The sequence below is a fragment of the Phalangium opilio genome, unplaced genomic scaffold (assembly GCF_054372755.1).
Source record: "Phalangium opilio isolate 3A_F unplaced genomic scaffold, DU_Popi_V2 ptg000017l_1, whole genome shotgun sequence".
Classification (NCBI taxonomy): domain Eukaryota; kingdom Metazoa; phylum Arthropoda; class Arachnida; order Opiliones; family Phalangiidae; genus Phalangium; species Phalangium opilio.
The window spans coordinates 8,112,487-8,130,335 of record NW_028324151.1 but is presented as its reverse complement, the minus strand read 5'-3'; the positions used below and the strand labels follow the sequence as shown (position 1 = coordinate 8,130,335).

General features: G+C 38.8%; 1 protein-coding gene across 1 annotated transcript; it reads right to left on the bottom strand.

Moving 5' to 3' along the window:
- Positions 1-15,617: 15,617 nt before the first annotated feature.
- On the bottom strand, positions 15,618-17,594 carry LOC149702908 (DNA polymerase delta catalytic subunit-like). Its single transcript, XM_089866811.1, has 2 exons — positions 17,470-17,594; positions 15,618-17,396 (listed from the first exon to the last, which is right to left on the bottom strand). Exons 1-2 carry the CDS (start codon positions 17,474-17,476, stop codon positions 17,020-17,022), a joined length of 384 nt encoding a protein of 127 aa, XP_089722937.1. The 5' UTR covers positions 17,477-17,594; the 3' UTR covers positions 15,618-17,019.
- Positions 17,595-17,849: the final 255 nt, after the last annotated feature.

The following is a 17,849-nucleotide window of genomic DNA, read 5'->3' as shown; positions in this document are numbered from 1 at the left end:
CCGGCGTAACGCCAAACACGACAAATCGGAGAGTCCCTAACAATGCTTTGAAATTAGAGTTCACTGAACATTTCTTGGGCAAACTCGGGTAAGTTTACCGTATTTCAAAGCCACTTGCAACTACAACTTCTTCAACGACATCGTGGGTGAAACTATAGAACCCTCGTGGTATACGGTGTGGCTAAAAGACCTCGAATCTAAATGGATCCAAACGGGAAAACAACTTTGTTTTCATACGATTTCCCTCGCATTTAATCTAAAAATAGCAACAAATCTACTCTATACCCAACTGTCCAATAAATGTCTCTAGACGTTCCTAAACTAGATTTATTCCTTTAGCCTCACTACCATAAACAACCCTAAAATTGAGATTTGTGTAAATAGTTAAATACTCCCAACCCAAATAATCGAATTAAAAACAATAGAACGGGATCGTTTCTCTTCAGTAGGGCAAAAATTAAATACTAAAATACGATTTTTTTCATCATTATTTTTTAACTTGACACATCATTTGAGTAAATTGGAAGTTACAGCCCCATGAGAGAGTATTCCCGATTTTGTGTAGAATTTTTAAATGAATATAAAAAATAGTCCTATTAATTCGGGCCTTTTAGGCATAACATCGGTGACTTCAAAAATTAGTTCAAATCATCGCCACATCTTCATGACTTTTATTAACGTTTTCCAGAGTATTTTAGAACTTCTTGTTGAAATAAATTCAACTTGTAAGAACCCTTATGCTCCCTGGTTGATGTTAAGTGGCTTTTTAATTTGTCCCTTTTATAATTAAATAAATAATTATACTTATAATATAAACCGTAGATCTAAAATTTATAATTTCTTGAGTACTTTCAAAACTATCCTATAATGATTGCTGTACTGAAAAATGTACAGAGATGTATCTAGAGATGTGAAACTACCGTGATTTTTAAAATCGGTATTTTACCGATTCAAATATTAGGAATAATAGAATTACAGTTCTGTCATAGAACATTCTCGACTCAAAATCTCCCAAAGAACATCGCCCTTAATTTATTCCAGACTTTTCAGAAACACCCTGTTCAGTCTATTTAAACACGTTGAATTGTGAGCACAAACTAGTGGTAAATTGACTAAAAACTAGACTACGAAGTAAAATACACTAATTTGTATGGTCTATGGCAGTCCAGTAGACTTTAATTTTACTCAAAAAGGTTTTAACTCTGGTTAAAATTAAGAATATATTTCTAAATTTAAAACAGTATATTACCATTGTAAATTTACAGCGGTGTTTGGTAAATTACCGGTAACTTAATTTACGAACGCTAAATTACCGACTCACATCTCTAAGACTATCTCTGAAAAGACGAACACGTAGGGTTTAAGGCTTCGATGAAATTAAGTCCATTCCACGTAGCCCCAAAATTGAATACATATCTTGTTTTTTTACAATTTGAAACCGATGGTCTGAACGTGATATGATGCAAGAGAGAGAGAGAGAAGATCCCTTCGACACGGATATCACATTTCGGTTTCCATGGTAACCATCCCTTCAGAGAGAAAACAGGTGGATTTCTGAGCATCTTCCTATATCCTGGTCTTCTGTTGGAACAGAGCCAATAGAGGGAAAGAAGGGGAAGTAAGAAAAATGAGTAATGACGTCATATAATACTCGTGGCCTTCGCGCCATGTTTCCATTGGCTTTTCTTGAAATACGCGAGTTCGGATGCACTATAGTTTGGAAGTTACTCTAGCGTATCCATTTTTGCGATGTGTGTTACCACCTTTTTTGTTTTATTGGTTCTCGTCAATGAATAACAATACTTCCAAGATGAACGACTTGTTATAAAGAAAGAGATACAGTTTTCTAGTCAAGGTTCAAGGCTACAACCTCTGAGTTCTCAAACGAATTCCAATTAAAATGAAATAGATGTGGATTATTCCTAGGCGAAATTGAAACTTCTGGGAAATTTTGTTTCAGAACTGATATGGAATGTTATTGGTAGAAATGAGAAGAGGTAATTTATGTATGGTTAATTTCTGATATTTTATCGAAAGAAAGCTTAAAATATCGATAATTTAGCAAATACTGCTTAAAATACCCATAATTTACGAAATACCGCTGTAAATTTCAAAAACATTTATAAATTAATGATAATTTTGATTTTCCCAAAAACAGGTATAAATTAATGATACTTTTCCCAAACACGTAAATTAATGACAATTTTCCAATAGCGCTGCAAATATAGCAAAGATTTTTTTGTATCCAAATACCTCAACAAATTACCAATAATGTACCAAATACAACTATAAATTACCAATATTTTACCAAATACAACTATAAATTACCAATATTTTACCAAATACCTATGATAATTACCGATTCATATACCGTAATTTTAGCAATAATTTTTTTTCAAGGCGTCATGGTAAAAAATAATTCCACCGAAATGCCGGTAAAAACAAGCTTAAGCACTCCTTTTTCGTAGATCGGTTCCCATTTGGAATTCACTTCCCCCTGAGATTGTATCATTAAAATCTATTTCCCAATTTAAGTCGGCACTGAAACAGTACGCAGTACCTCAAACTATAATGCCTCGTATGTGCCTCTGTGTTCTTCGGAGTTGTAAGGTTTTCTTATAAACCCTAGCCCGACATACCCCACGGAAGCAAAAAAATCGCTGAGAACCTACGAATTCCTAGCGGTCTGAAGAAGTGTATCAATAAATTTCATAGCTAAAACCAACGCTGCAGTGTTTGTCTCAAGGATCTAAAAATTTCATCTGAAACAACTCTCGAAATGGAAATAAATTATCCACAGTATCAATTCCGATGTGGTGTCGTATAATTCTCAAAGATGTAACTTGCCTAGCTTAAGGAACGCGAGAAATAACTTTTCATAAATAATAGATCAGTAGATGAGATAAGACGCGAAGATAGCGATATCAGGGAACACTAAACTAAAGGAATGGCAAGCCAAACAGAATCCAAATCGTACATGGACCACTTAGTTTAACTCCATCACAATCTCGCTCCGATCGAGTCATACCCCACAAGAGATGTTATGTGGCTATACAGGTAACTTACCCAATGCCGATGTAAAGTACCGTAATTTAACCTTACCAGGTAAATCACTGACAATTTTTGCCATTGATTTTAATAATTTTGGCCTTTATTAGAGAATGGAAGTGAAAATTCTATTAAATTATTCTATCCGAAGAGAAAGACGTGGCTTTTAACGGGACATCCGTCTGTTCTTCTATTTATCTATTTCCTGGAATCTTGGAGAACGGAGGGGAGATGGAGAAATATTCCCATACCTAAAATCAGTGAGCACAAATAGAAAGGAGAGTCGGAGAGACCAAATTCTCCGTCAGCCCTCCTTTCAAAAACGTTACCAGTGCTGTGGCTCTCTAAGAGCGTGCCGCACATGCGCAATCGGCGCAACGGAGAGGAAAAATCAGAGAAGCCAATCTCTGGTGTGAGCCTCTAACCGTATTTTCGTGCTTACCCTTTTTGAGTTTCCTTCTCAACGGATCACGTGACGTCTTACTCCTCGGCTGACCGCCGAGGTATAGGTGCGCGTGAGAGCCATGTTGGCCTGCCGTTATAGTTACCTTCCCCCTTCTCTCTTTGACTCTCCTTTCTATTTGTACTCACTGCTAAAATATATCTTCTGTACCCCCATCTACGGACCTGCAACAAAATCCTTCCAGCATCCTCAGCTCTTTGGTATCATTGTACGGTACGTAAACGTCGATGATGCCCCTAAGTCTTAAAGATAGAAGTTAGTTCTCATACAAATAGAATGGCGCTACGTGGCAGCACTTAACAATCACCTACCAAAGGTAGGGTCGTGCGCAAGGTACTCTGGGAGGCTTTCATCAAGGAAGATGAAGATAGGGAAGTTTGGTCAGTATAGGAATCTCTCTTCACGAAATGTAGCAGGTCACATGACTTATATTCGGTGTTAGTTTGAACTGCGCAGGATCGAAGCGCAAGACCTCATTTCCCTACGTGGTCGCCAGACGGCCTATCCTCAGCACGATGCGCGAGAAAAGTGCGGCGCGTGCGCATATCCACGCCGAAAACGGGATTTTTGGGCGACCGGAGTTATAGCGTTACACGAAACTTCCCTATCTCCATCTTCCTTGCTTTCATTGCGGCACATGGCCCACGAACATTTTTGCTCCATCTCCTCTTCTCTACTCCAAGCTGGAATACGTTGCCATAACTGTGACTGGAATAGAGAGAGATTCTGAAGTGGGCGTAATATACGCGCTTTGGGTGTCAAGGGATCAGTCATCTGGCGCCCTCAAGCGTCATACCCTCGGTGGGTGGGCGGTAGCCCAACAACACCGAGATATAAATTCCCCCCTCTCTCTCACTCCTCCAAAATAAGGACGCTTGTACAACCGAAACTGCAGAGGTGAAGGAATTGAAAATATCCGGGAATTAAGAAGAGACAACTGAGCAGAGGTGACAAAGAAAGGAATTGGATCATTGGGAAAACCATAGAGCCCTTTTCATATTAATTTATACGAAATGATGTCGCCAGACAATATTAATTCCATACTTCAACACTCAGCAAAGATAGTATTATTATTATTATGAAGATAGAAATTACCGAACCCATTAAGTTTTCCATCAAATCATTAATTACACAGAAACTACACTACGAGTTTTTAAAGTTGGTGTAAAAATCTGATGATGTACATATTTACATATTGCTATTAGCAGTATGTATTCCTAATAAAATGTGTTTCTGATAAGTTTGTCAGAAATTAAAGGGATGTTCTTAGGGAAATCGATTTTGAGTCGAAAATGTAACTTCTATCTATCTCCATTTTTCCGTCTGGGTTACTGTTTTCAAGTTAAAATTGGCCGAAGTATATTTACGAATGACCCCTTAAATTTAATAAAGAAACTGAAAGACAGTGATTTCTAATTTAATTAAGGGGTCATCCCTAAAACACTCAAATCATAACTTGAAAACAGTGTCCCTTGTGGCAAAATGGAGATAGAAGTTATATTTTCCACTGAAAATCACCCAAATAACATATCCCTTAATTTATGCCAGACCTTTCAGAAACACAGTACAGTATAGCGGTACTTAAGATTTTTGTTTACAAATCTTGATAAAATTAATAAGACTTCCTTTAGCAACAACTTCCGTAATTAACAACAAGTGCATAATAAGATGGAGTGAAATAGACATTGGTTCTTTATTTTGTTGCGTCTCCAAACCTATAATGTGACCGCAGGGCTTCGTTATATCGGCGTGCCTGTTCATTTTTAGTAAGGCAAATTATTTTCTCTATACTATGATTTAGTTGTCCTAGGGATTCATATTATTTTAGAAGCAGGAATAGAGAACGGTTAGGCTTTATTTCAGTCCGACTCATAGCCCAGTATAGAGCCCCTCCCTCCAACGCGTAAAGAAAATTTTAAATTATCTTATTGGCTCTCTTAAACTACGTTTTGATGACGTTGCTGACCGGGACGGCGAAAAATACGTAGTTCCTTTTTACCTCTGTCGCTATGACCCGCCTAGTCAGTAGCAGAAGTGAGATGAGACTAGAAGTATCGAGGTAACCAAATTCTTCACTCGGCGAAAGTGAATATTCTTGATAACACACCAACGGTTGGCCCTCTAGTAGCGGTTTCTGAATTTTCCCTCCAAAACGTGAGACGCTCGCGGTGGTAGACGACCGAACTAGATTCAAGGAGCCGCGTCCGTGTTCGGCCGCTTTAGGTTGAGGGGAAGGGGGTAGGAAATGTTTTTGGAACTCGACCAATTTTTTTCTCACTAGTGTAGGCGCGTGGGAAGCGGCATAAAATCCTCAAATTTGTTCACTAGTGCCAGGATCTATTACCAATGCTAGAGCCCTTCACTTCTAGTCTCATCTCACTTCTGCTGCTAGTCATAGCATGCCCCGAAGTTGCCCAGTTCGTATCCTCCCTTCGCCAATGTTATTAGGTTTACTGAAGTTACTAATCATGTTTACGCATTCAAACCTTTCTAACAAACTTTACTATTCATCCAAATTACAAGAACTTTTTGGATGTGCTCTAAAAAGAAAATTCTAAAGAGTTCCTCGTCGAAACTCATTTCGTTTTGAAATTTCAGAGATCGGGAATGAAAAAAAAAAGATATGAAATGATAGCAGAAAAATCCTATTAAAAAACATGAAAAAAGACAGGCGGCAGAAATAGAGGAAGTAAAATCATAAAAGCTATGAGAGGAAAGTAGGAACAAAAACCGGAACCACTACCTCCGTAACCGGAAATTGAAAAATCAGTGGCATGGAAAGTTTTTCTTTTTCATTTTTTTTTTTTCATTACAATCGTGATCCACCTGATCAAGTTCATCCTGGAGTGCCTTCTCCTACTACTACGTCAAGTATATTTTCCATTTCTCTGTGGTTTTAGGATTGCTAAAGCAACGGTAGCACCAATGTACTCTAATTCTTTCTGTAAAGACCCTTTGGAAAAGTAGGAGCTAAAATAGGGTCTGGTGTTTGAACACCATGATTTCTTCAGACGAACACCAAAGACGTTAGACATGACTTCAAACAAATGGGCATTGATGGACGGCTAACGTTTAAGCTCCATCTAACGTTTTTGAATCCACAACAAACAAATATTTCACTAATATCCGACTTCATCAAAAATATTTCGAAATTTTCTTTTCCATTTCCGGATTTTCTTATTGATTTCCTGTTTTGATTTTGTAATTATATAAAAGATTTCGCGATAATTAATTTTATGAAATGCGTTTTGTATTGTTAATTTCACATTTAGTTAGAAGAAATGTTATATCTGCACAGTGGCCCTACTATTTCTTAGAAATTCAATTGCGTTTATAAAACAAGTTGGGAAAACCAAAATATTACCTCTCCGAGTCAAGAGGTCTACTACTACAAACATATTTACCTCGATATGGAATTATTTCACTTTTTGAAGTAAAAATTTAAGAAATATTGAAGCAGTATTCCAAGCATAGCGAATATACAGTAAAGCAGGCGACATTTTACATCCAATAAGGATAAATCTTGGACACATGGAAATCAGTTAAGGTTCGGAACACTTTTGAATTATCAAGCAACTATTGAATGTTGAACTTCTGAAGTTTGATTAAGAACAATTAAGTCTAAGTATTATATTTTAATTAATTTATAAATCATGGTAAAACCGTTACATATATTACAATGTTTGCGTAACATTTTGTTTAGCCTCCATCGGGTTTGTGGCGCATAGGATAACGCGTCTGCCTACGGAGCAGAAGATTGCAGGTTCGAATCCTGGCAAGCTCGGTGTTTATTTTTACAGATCTTTTATTCAACATAAATGAAATAATCTTATAAACACAATGTTTGGATAATTGTTTTTGTTACGCAGTACGGGCAGGTGGCTTAATGGATAACGCGTTTGCAGTCGAGGCAAAACATTGCAGGTTCGAGTCTTGGAAAGCTCGTTGTCTATTTTTGATGAAGAATATTAGTATATAGAAGGCAAAATTCTTAAATAACAAACTTTCAATGAAATGTGCGCGTGCTGGCGCGTGGTTTAGAAATAACTTTTTTTTAAACCTATACAAAAAGGTCAACTAAACTTAAAGAGATATTTCCATGTATATTCATAGCATTGTATGTCAATAAGGTTTATTAATTTGGATAGAACAACAAATAAGGATTTCAAAAATATACATATTAAAATATATTTTATAATATTTTACCTCATTAATCGCAAACGAAGTTCAAATTTAAGAGATCGTGGATCCCCAAGCGGAATATCGCCGAACTAGTGTTTTACGTCATTTTGACGTTTTTATTTTGAGCCAAGCCCCTACCTTCCTTCTCTTCTCTTCTTATACGAGGGGTTTCCCTACTACAGTAGCCTCCATATTTTAGACTATCATTTGAACATAATGGCTTCTCAGTCAGAGAACATAACAAGTTGGGAAAACCAAAATATTACCTCTCCGAGTCAAGAGGTCTACTACTACAAACTTATTTACCTAGTTATGGAATTATTTCTCTTTTTTGAAGTAAAAATAAACGAAATATTGAAGCAGTATTCCAAGCATAGCGAATAATACAGTAAAGCAGACGACATTTTACATCCAATAAGGATAAATCTTGGACACATGGAAATAAGTCAATAGGGAAAAGATCAGGAAATGAAGTCTACGCTTCAGCTGTTTACCGTATATTCTGAAAGCTACATTCACAACTGGTTTGCAGTGTAAACACTATCGTCTCGTCTCGCCTCAATAATATTCTTAGTTTGCCAACATGAATGTTAACGTTTAATAACACCAAAGTTAAATTGTAGCTAGACGCACTAATAGTCAATGCGCACCATAAAGAGAATAAAACGTCTGTAGCTACTACCCGTTTACCATTAGCCCTATTACTATTCTAATTGCCACCATGATCTTTTCTTCTATTATAAAACTTAACCTGATTATTTAATAGTGTATTTAACTTTCGGCTCACTCTGAACCGTTGATGTCTCTTCATTTCAGACACGAAAATCAAAGCCCAAAGTTTACTTCACCTCAGGCCTCAATTATTTACTCTTTGTTTCACTAAGCCTATTGCGGATAATACTTAATATACCCGCCGGAGTCTAGGTCTTAGTTTTCTTCATGAAATCATTAAACCAAGGATTATTCTATATACAGATGTAGTATAGCTTAAGTAATATATAAACAGCCATTTCAAATAACAATATTAAAAGAAATCTTTGGAATATCAAAATGAAACAGAGTTTTAAAGCTACAAAAGTACTAAATGCATCATAATTACGAAAAATACTTCCACATATTCACTTTATATTATGGAAAAAGGGAATATTAAGGTTCTGTATGATTTCTTAACACATCAACACAAGGCTAACTGCTAACGCGACGCACTAGTGTAACAATGGACGGACACACACAGACAAAAACATAAGACTGCTTTTTAACTCTTTCCGTATTAATTTTGAGTTGAGAAACAAGATTATCTTTAATATTTAAATAAATATAATTATTTTTAATTATTTTAATCTTCAATAATTAACATTAATAATAGTTAAATCGTTTAAAATAAAGTTATACCTATTATCATCTCAAACTTTGCTAATATTGACGTTTAAAGTGAAGGGTACCCCTCTTGCCCGCTTTCTTCAAATTTTGGGGTATATATACGATTCGTTTCCATTATAATAGTAAGGAAAAAGCGCAATTGCGAAAACCTTTGGTGGCGATCCCACCTTAGGGAGGCTAGACGTTTCTCGTAACCCTAGCTGATCGCCGCGTATATCCTAAAACCAAACGATGAAAATGGAGTAGAAGCCAATGAGACAGATTGGTGTCTATGTGGAATAGACGGAAGACCAGTAGATGGTGGTGTTTAGAAGCCAGTATGTACAGACTGGTGTCCAAGTGGGATGGACAAAGACCAGAAGATGGTGGTGTTTAGAAGCCAGAATGTACTGACTGGTGTCCAAGTGGGATGGACAAAGACCAGAAGATGGTGGTGATTAGAAGCCAGTATGTAGAGACTGGTGTCCAAGTGGATTGGACGAAGACCAGAAGATGGTGGTGATTAGAAGCCAGTATGTACAGACTGGTGTCCAAGTGGATTGGACGAAGACCAGAAGATGGTGGTGATTAGAAGCCAGTATGTACAGACTGGTGTCCAAGTGGATTGGACGAAGACCAGAAGATGGTGGTGATTAGAAGCCAGTAAGTACAGACTGGTGTCGTTGTGGGATGGACAAAGACCAGAAGATGGTGGTGTGAGAACTCGAGTAGAGTAGCCATTTCCGTGACTGTGAAAGCAGTTCGGAAATGGCGAACACGTTTGCTCCGATTTGGAAACTGCGAACGCGGTCACGTGGGTGTAACAACAGACAGACAGACAGACAGACAGACAGACAGACAGACACACACGATCGTTACAGAACCTCTCCGTGACATACGTCACTCGGAGAGGTAAAAAGAGCTAGATTAAAGACCCTTCCTATGGAGAGGCTGGCGCCATCTATACTTTAGTTTTACAAACATAACACTTTCTGTGCTAGTTTCCTAAGACTTCGTTTTTAAGCGTTTTTCTAAACGGATTAATAGCGATAATTGTATTAGTAGCCTTTCATTCGGTTAACTATTTGTTAATATTGAGCCGCTAAATACGGGTAAGCTAAAAATAAAACCTGAGCTTGACATTTTTTATTAATTTCTCCCAATGTAGCAGACGACAAGATTCCCTCTTAGTAGTTTAGTATCATACTATAAATAAAACCTATTGTTTCTAAGAGCACCAATGAAATTTATGTACCGCATCGACGTAGATACGGGTAAAATATGGCGGACGGTTTAAAGTTAGCCGTTAGAGATTCAAATATTTAAACCCAATTATCTCTTTTTAAACGTTGTTTTTTTAAATTTTAGTTTTTCCTCATGTTTTAACGGGTAATTTTCTATATAAAACCGTTAATAATTTGTACTTCTTGGCTAAACATGGAACTATCCCTTTAATTGAGTTACCAACCGCCAACCAATCGTAAATTGAGTTACCAACCGCCTTTTTTTCATGAAATAAGTTACCACCCGCCTATCTATGGTGAATTAATTTACCACCCGCCTACCAATTGTGAATTAATTTACCACTCCCCTGCCAAATGATTTAAAATTTTAATCTTTCCCATAAAATAATGAGAGGCACTCGGAGTGAGCCAATATGCTCACGAACATCTTACTGGAACATCGAATTAATGACGTTTGACAAGCATATTATTATTTTTATAATAGATTAATACAAATTAAGGCTGAAGGAACAGATATTATATAAAAGAGACTTGGTTTGCCCAAGCCTTAAAAACAAAACGATAAGAGTTTTTCCAGTTGACTGAAGCGCGGATATTATTTTTTCTATTGAATTTTAAAGACAATCCGTATTTTACTACTCTTTAGAATTTAATTCAATCACCTGATTTTACTGATAATGGATTAGTTTCCTATAAATGAATTGAAATGAAAAATTACTTATCAGATTTTTCAACAACAATTCCAATTTCCTGGATTATTCTACATACAGATGTAGTATGGCTTAAGTAATATATAAACAGCCATTTCAAATAACAATATTAAAAAAAATCTTTGGAATATCAAAATGAAATAGAGCTTTAAAGCTACAAAAGTACTAAATGCATCATAATTACGAAAAATACTTGTACCACATATTCACTTTATATTATGGAAAAAGGGAATATTAAGGTTCTGTATGATTTCTTAACACATAAACACAAGGCTAACTGCTAACGCGACGCACTGGTGTAACAATGGACGGACACACACAGACAAAAACATAGACTGCTATTTAACTCTTTCCGTATTAATTTTGAGTTGAGAAACAAGATTATCTTTAATATTAAAATAAATGTAATTAATACTAAATATTTTCTTCGTCAGTTGTTTGCCTTATTGAGCGTTACATCGTTTTGATAAAGAACAATTAAACATTCTTGAGAGACTTGACTAATATTGGCGTTTGAAATGAAGCATACGCCGGTTGCTTCGCCTTACTCAAATAGGTAGTATATAAGGGTGTCGAACTACACTTTAAAGCAAGAACAACCGCAATTGCGAAAACCTTTGGTGGACAACCCACCCTAGGGAGGCTAGACGTTTCTCGTAACCCTAACTGATCGCCGCGAATGTCTTAAACTTAACGATGACGATGGAGTTAGAAGCCAATGAGACAGATTGGTGTCTATGTGGAATAGACGGAAGACCAGTAGATGGTGGTGTTTAGAAGCCAGTATGTACAGACTGGTGTCCAAGTGGGATGGACAAAGACCAGAAGATGGTGGTGTTTAGAAGCCAGTATGTACAGACTGGTGTCCAAGTGGGATGGACAAAGACCAGAAGATGGTGGTGATTAGAAGCCAGTATGTACAGACTGGTGTCCAAGTGGAATGGACGAAGACCAGAAGATGGTGGTGATTAGAAGGCAGTAAGTACATACTGGTGTCCGTGTGGGATGGACAAAGACCAGAAGATGGTGGTGTGAGAACTCAAGTAGAGGAGCCATTTCCGTGACTGTGAAAGCAGTTCGGAAATGGCGAACACGTTTGCTCCGATTTGGAAACTGCGAACGCGGTCACGTGGGTGTAACAACAGACAGACACACACACACACACACGATCGTTACAGAACCTCTCCGTGACATACGTCACTCGGAGAGGTAAAAACATAGACTGCTTTTTAACTCTTTCCGTATTAATTTTGAGTTGAGAAACAAGATTATCTTTAATATTAAAATAAATGTAATTAATACTAAATATTTTCTTCGTTAGTTGTTTGCCTTATTGAGCGTTACATCGTTTTGATAAAGAACAATTAAACATTCTTGAGAGACTTGACTAATATTGGCGTTTGAAATGAAGCATACGCCGGTTGCTTCGCCTTACTCAAATAGGTAGTATATAAGGGTGTCGAACTACAGTTAAAAGCAAGAACAACCGCAATTGCGAAAACCTTTGGTGGACAACCCACCCTAGGGAGGCTAGACGTTTCTCGTAACCCTAGCTGATCGCCGCGAATGTCTTAAACCAAACGATGACGATGGAGTTAGAAGCCAATGAGACAGATTGGTGTCTATGTGGAAAAGACGGAAGACCAATAGATGGTGGTGTTTAGAAGCCAGTATGTACAGACTGGTGTCCAAGTGGAATGAACAAAGACCAGAAGATGGTGGTGATTAGAAGCCAGTATGTACAGACTGGTGTCCAAGTGGAATGGACGAAGACCAGAAGATGGTGGTGATTAGAAGCCAGTATGTACAGACTGGTGTCCATGTGGGATGGACGAAGACAAAAAGATGGTGGTGATTAGAAGCCAGTAAGTACAGACTGGTGTCCGTGGGGGATGGACAAAGACCAGAAGATCGTGGTGTGAGAACTCAAGTAGAGGAGCCTTTTCCGTGACTGTGAAAGCAGTTCGGAAATGGCGAACACGTTTGCTCCGATTTGGAAACTGCGAACGCGGTCACGTGGGTGTAACAACAGACACACAGACACACACGATCGTTACAGAACCTCTCCGTGACATACGTCACTCGGAGAGGTAAACAAGTTGGGAAAACCGAAATATTACCTCTCCGAGTCAAGAGGTCTACTACTACAAACCTATTTACCTAGATATGGAATTATTTCTCTTTTTTTTTAAGTAAAAATTTACGAATTATTAAAGCAGCATTCCAAGCATAGAGAAAATATAGTAAAGCAGACGACATTTTAAGAGTGGAAGCGAAGTGTTTCTTTGATTGTGGTATGTATTTAGGTGCAGGTGTTGCAGGTACTTCTACGGCAAAAAAATTTACTAAATACTGACGCTATTTCTTTCAAGGTCGTTATTGTGCTACCGTTTGAGTCAATTATGTTGATGCTTGAGTTTTTAGCTTTTAGGAAAGGCTTCAGAGTTTTCCAAGCGCCGCTAGTTAAGTTCCCTTGTCTTTAATATTGATATTTTTATCAAAGTAGTCTCTCTTCTCAGTGCGAATATTTTTCGGTGACTTGGTTCCTGTATATTTTGTATATGACCTCGTAGTATCTTAGACTTAGTCCAGGGAGTCTACTTTTTCTGTGGCAGACATCGCGTAAGTGCATGAGGTGTTTTACCTCTCAGTTTAACCATAAGTTTATAAGATATGTTCCATAAGTATGTCACTACCTATACTTCGTAATGCTAGAGGCTTAATGAGAGCTAGTTCAAGAACGACGCGAGAATTGACTACACTCGGTTTTGCAGTCCATCCTCCTATTTAGTCTGTACTAAGCCTTTGACAGCGCCTCACCAGGCGTCGCTTTACGAGAATCTATGATGTTTCACCTACGTCACTTCATGACAAGCTCTCATTAACGAGTGACACAACCAAGGCGGGTCTGCTACTGTGATTCATTTGTTTATAAAGGGTGCATGAACGTTCAGCGTGTCAGTTATCGTGGAACATAATTTTTCAACTGCAGTATCCACATTTGTTACGCTTCCTATTTCCATGCTAAGTTTGTAACGAACATCAGAAACAAAGGAGTCTGCATTAGCGTTGCGATAATTCCTAACTCGCGTAACTTTTCTTATGATTTTTGTTTGGACATTTGGTTTTCCGAAAACATAGGATTAGGTCATGATCTGAGATACCCAGTGGGATGGTAGTTGCCTGTATGATTTTTGTTGGAATATCTATATCTATATAAATCAGAGTCCTGACTGACTGATTGACTGACTGACTGATAATCAATGCCCAGCCCAAACCGCTTGCCCTAGAAGGCTGAAAATTTGCAGGAACGTTACTCATAAACAGTAGGCGCGTACTAAGAAATATTTTTCCAATCCGCCGCCATCTTAAAAAATGGCGCCCAGAAATGTAAAAAATCTTCTTTATGCAACAAAGTCCGCGCGTTTCAACCGATTTCGCAAATATTTAGTACACTGGTTTCCTTTAACCTATAGACGGGCTGAATGGTCTTTCGGGTTCGATTTGTTGCCATCTTTTTAAATGGCGGCCAGAAATTTAAAAACCCTTCTTTATGGAATAATGTCCGCGTGAAAAGTAATAAAAAATGTCCCGACGGGCTGACGGGCAACGCCGAGTCCTTCGCTCCTAGGGTGCTACAAAAATATTAGTCATCAGTAAAATCTACCCATTCTTTATATCATTTTGATGGAAGTTCTTATTACACGCGTGCGACGCCGCGGGTAACAGCTAGTTTGTTAGGAGTGCTTGTTGTCAGAGTAACTCTGGTCGGTTGCAACACTAACTGCTGAAATCCATAGGTGGCTGATTTAAGATTACGATTACGAACGTTTGAATCTAGGGGTCCAAGCAAGTTTGTATTTAAGTCCCCGAGGAACAAAATCTCTTTGGTTTGGGGATCCTCAGATAGTAACTCTAGTTGTAATTTCAGATCTGAGTAGCTACTAGCGCAGCTTCCATTTGGCGGACGATAGCATATTCCAATCACACTCGGTTTACAATTCTTTTCGTGGAGTCTACACCACAGGGATTCTAGGTTAGAATTGACTGTTTCCGTTGTGGTTGATAATAGCAGAAGGGGATAATGGAAGAAGGATGACACTCTGTATCCTCTTAATGCTTTAGTTATGTAACGTCATTCTTCCCAGGCTCACCCTTTTAGTTTGCTTTCCCGCTCATCAAACTACAAATGGGCATCGCACCGTAAGGTGAATTCTATAATTGTTTGGCACTAAATCCCCATCAACCAACCCACAAACCTTGATTGTCTTGACGTGGGACAAAAATGCACAAGCGCATGCGCCTTGCCAAATATTTAAACGCTAATAGAGTAATGATGAGGGAACTATTTATCGCGTATGTGATTCGGTTTAGTAACCTTGCTCTAAATGTTCCGATGTTGGGAAGAATGACGTTACACTTACCCCGCTTTGTGCTTGTACACTTCTCTCGAAGAGAAGTATTATATACTTCTGATAATAGTGATACTTGTAGCGTCTTACTATAGTAAATGCACAGACCACCCCCCTGCTTTATTTCGGCGGACCTTTCTAATGAGAGTATAATTGGGTATAGTAAGAGTTGTGTCATGAACTCAATCAGATAACCACATTTCTGATAAGCCAATGATATCAATGGTAAGATTATTTAGTACATATATAATGTCGGTTATGTGACGTTTTAAACTTCTGACGTTAAGGTGGGCAATTTTTAAGCCTTTAAGGGAATGTTCTTGGTATTTGTGTTGGCTTCTTCTTTGTCAGTCAGTCTAGCCTTTCTGACACTCAGAATGCATTTGATTAGGCGCTGCTCCTGCGCACGGGGGCATCTACAGCGCCACCCTCCTGCCTTCATCCCTGTGCCCAAAATGGTACCTGCGGAACCGCCGTCAAGGCATACGCGATCGGCCAGCGGGCCCGGCAACGCCCCTTAAGCAGGTGACAGAGGCGGGACACCGTCAGCGGTGAGCCCAGCCAGGAGGTGGTCAGTGACAGGGCTCGGACTAAGGCAGCAGAAGGCTCGAGGGGCCGGGGGATCGCCCTCCGAGCACAGCAGTGCCATACGGTCCAAAAAATGTATCCGCGGCCCCCAGAGGGTTGCCAAGAGCTGGGAATGATCCATAGCAACACCTGGGCGGGGGCGAGGCGGCCGAGCAAAACGTTCGCGGAACGGGGCAGGGAAAGGTCCGAACCAAGGGCAAGCCCAAGGAACCATCCTAACCGGCACACCGAACTCGGGCCCCCTCCGCCACGACAAGGCCTTTTGCTCTGCTTCCAAGGGGGGGGGGGGCACCCCAAGGAAGCGGGAGGGGGAGCCTTTCTGACAGCGGGTTCCAAAGCATGCCACCACTGTTTCTTTCTTCCGTTTTGTGTAGTCGTGAAATGTACCTAGCGACACCAATGGGCCGTGGCCAAGATCTATTGATCTTGAACAATATAGTCGTACCTCCAGTTGCATTCATGATCATTTCTTATTGCAAAATAATTAGCAATTAACTAGTCTTAAAAACGAGGACTACTGCGCCATCCGCCATTGGTTTAGTGGCGTCTGCAAAATTGAACCTCTTACTCTTACCTCCCTAAAGTCTGTGAGAATTCAACCAATCACGTAGGAGTAAGAGGTTCAGATTAGCAGACGCAACTAAACCAAACCTCTTACTCTTACCTCCCTAAAGTCTGTGAGAATTCAACCAATCACGTAGGAGTAAGAGGTTAAGATTAGCAGACGCCACTAAACCAAACCTCTTACTCTTACCTCCCTAAAGTCTGTGAGAATTCAACCAATCACGTAGGAGTAAGAGGTTCAGATTAGCAGACGCCACTAAACCAATGCGGTTGGTGCTGTAGTCCTTGATTGTTTTTAAGACTAATTAAATCCTAATTATTTAGTAATAAGAGATCATTTATTTATTTTTTAATATTTAATTCCTTCTATATTTAGAAAAAGGCCGTTCTTTTAAGCTATAATGTTATGTTATCTTCACTTTCCCTTTAAAAATACATAATTAAACAATTTAAATAACTACCTCTAACAATTCTCGCTCATTTTTGAAGGACATGACTTGAGATCCAATAATTGCCGAGCAAGTATCCAATGTAAAGATATTTCTAATGAAAGGATCTCGTTCCCCTTGTCTAAGGAGCATATTGGCAATTTGAATTATCGGGTCTTTCTCAGATTCAGGGAAAATGCCTTGACGTCCAGCACATTCAATATCAAAGCTTAAAATGCGTAAGGGGGAAATTCTTGACCATTCCCCTTCAGGAGGGTGAGAAATAAATCGACTCCAAGCAACGTCAATTTCAATTTGACATGGGGATATTGGCCGGGAAAGATCTTTATCGCGGATTTTGTAAGATCCTGGTGGAAGTTCAACCCAACTACAACCAACTACATTGGTATCAACCATAAATCTCAAACATCCTCATTATTGGTGCTGATCCTTTCTGAGGGCCTGACATACCTTCCATGGCAAAGCCGGTAATATAATGATCCAAATCAAGTTGTTGAAAAGTGAAGGTATCTTTCGAAGGATTTAATGTTGGAGGGTTTGGACGGGACCCCACTTGACGCTGCGGGTGACTTGATTCTCTGGACCTTCACCTTCTTGACTTTCAACTGTTTCAGTCATCATGGCAAGATCATCTTCGAAGTTACCGCTTTCAAAATCGTCATCTTCCTCGTCCACTGATATTTTTGGCGGCTTCTTACTTTCGGGGTATGGTTTTTTGGTGGTGGTACTTGAGTTACCATTAGATTTCTCATAGGTTTTACGTTTAGGAAACATTTCTTTGATTAGGCCTAAATCCGCTTACTTAAACTAGTCGAGATTATAGCTATCGA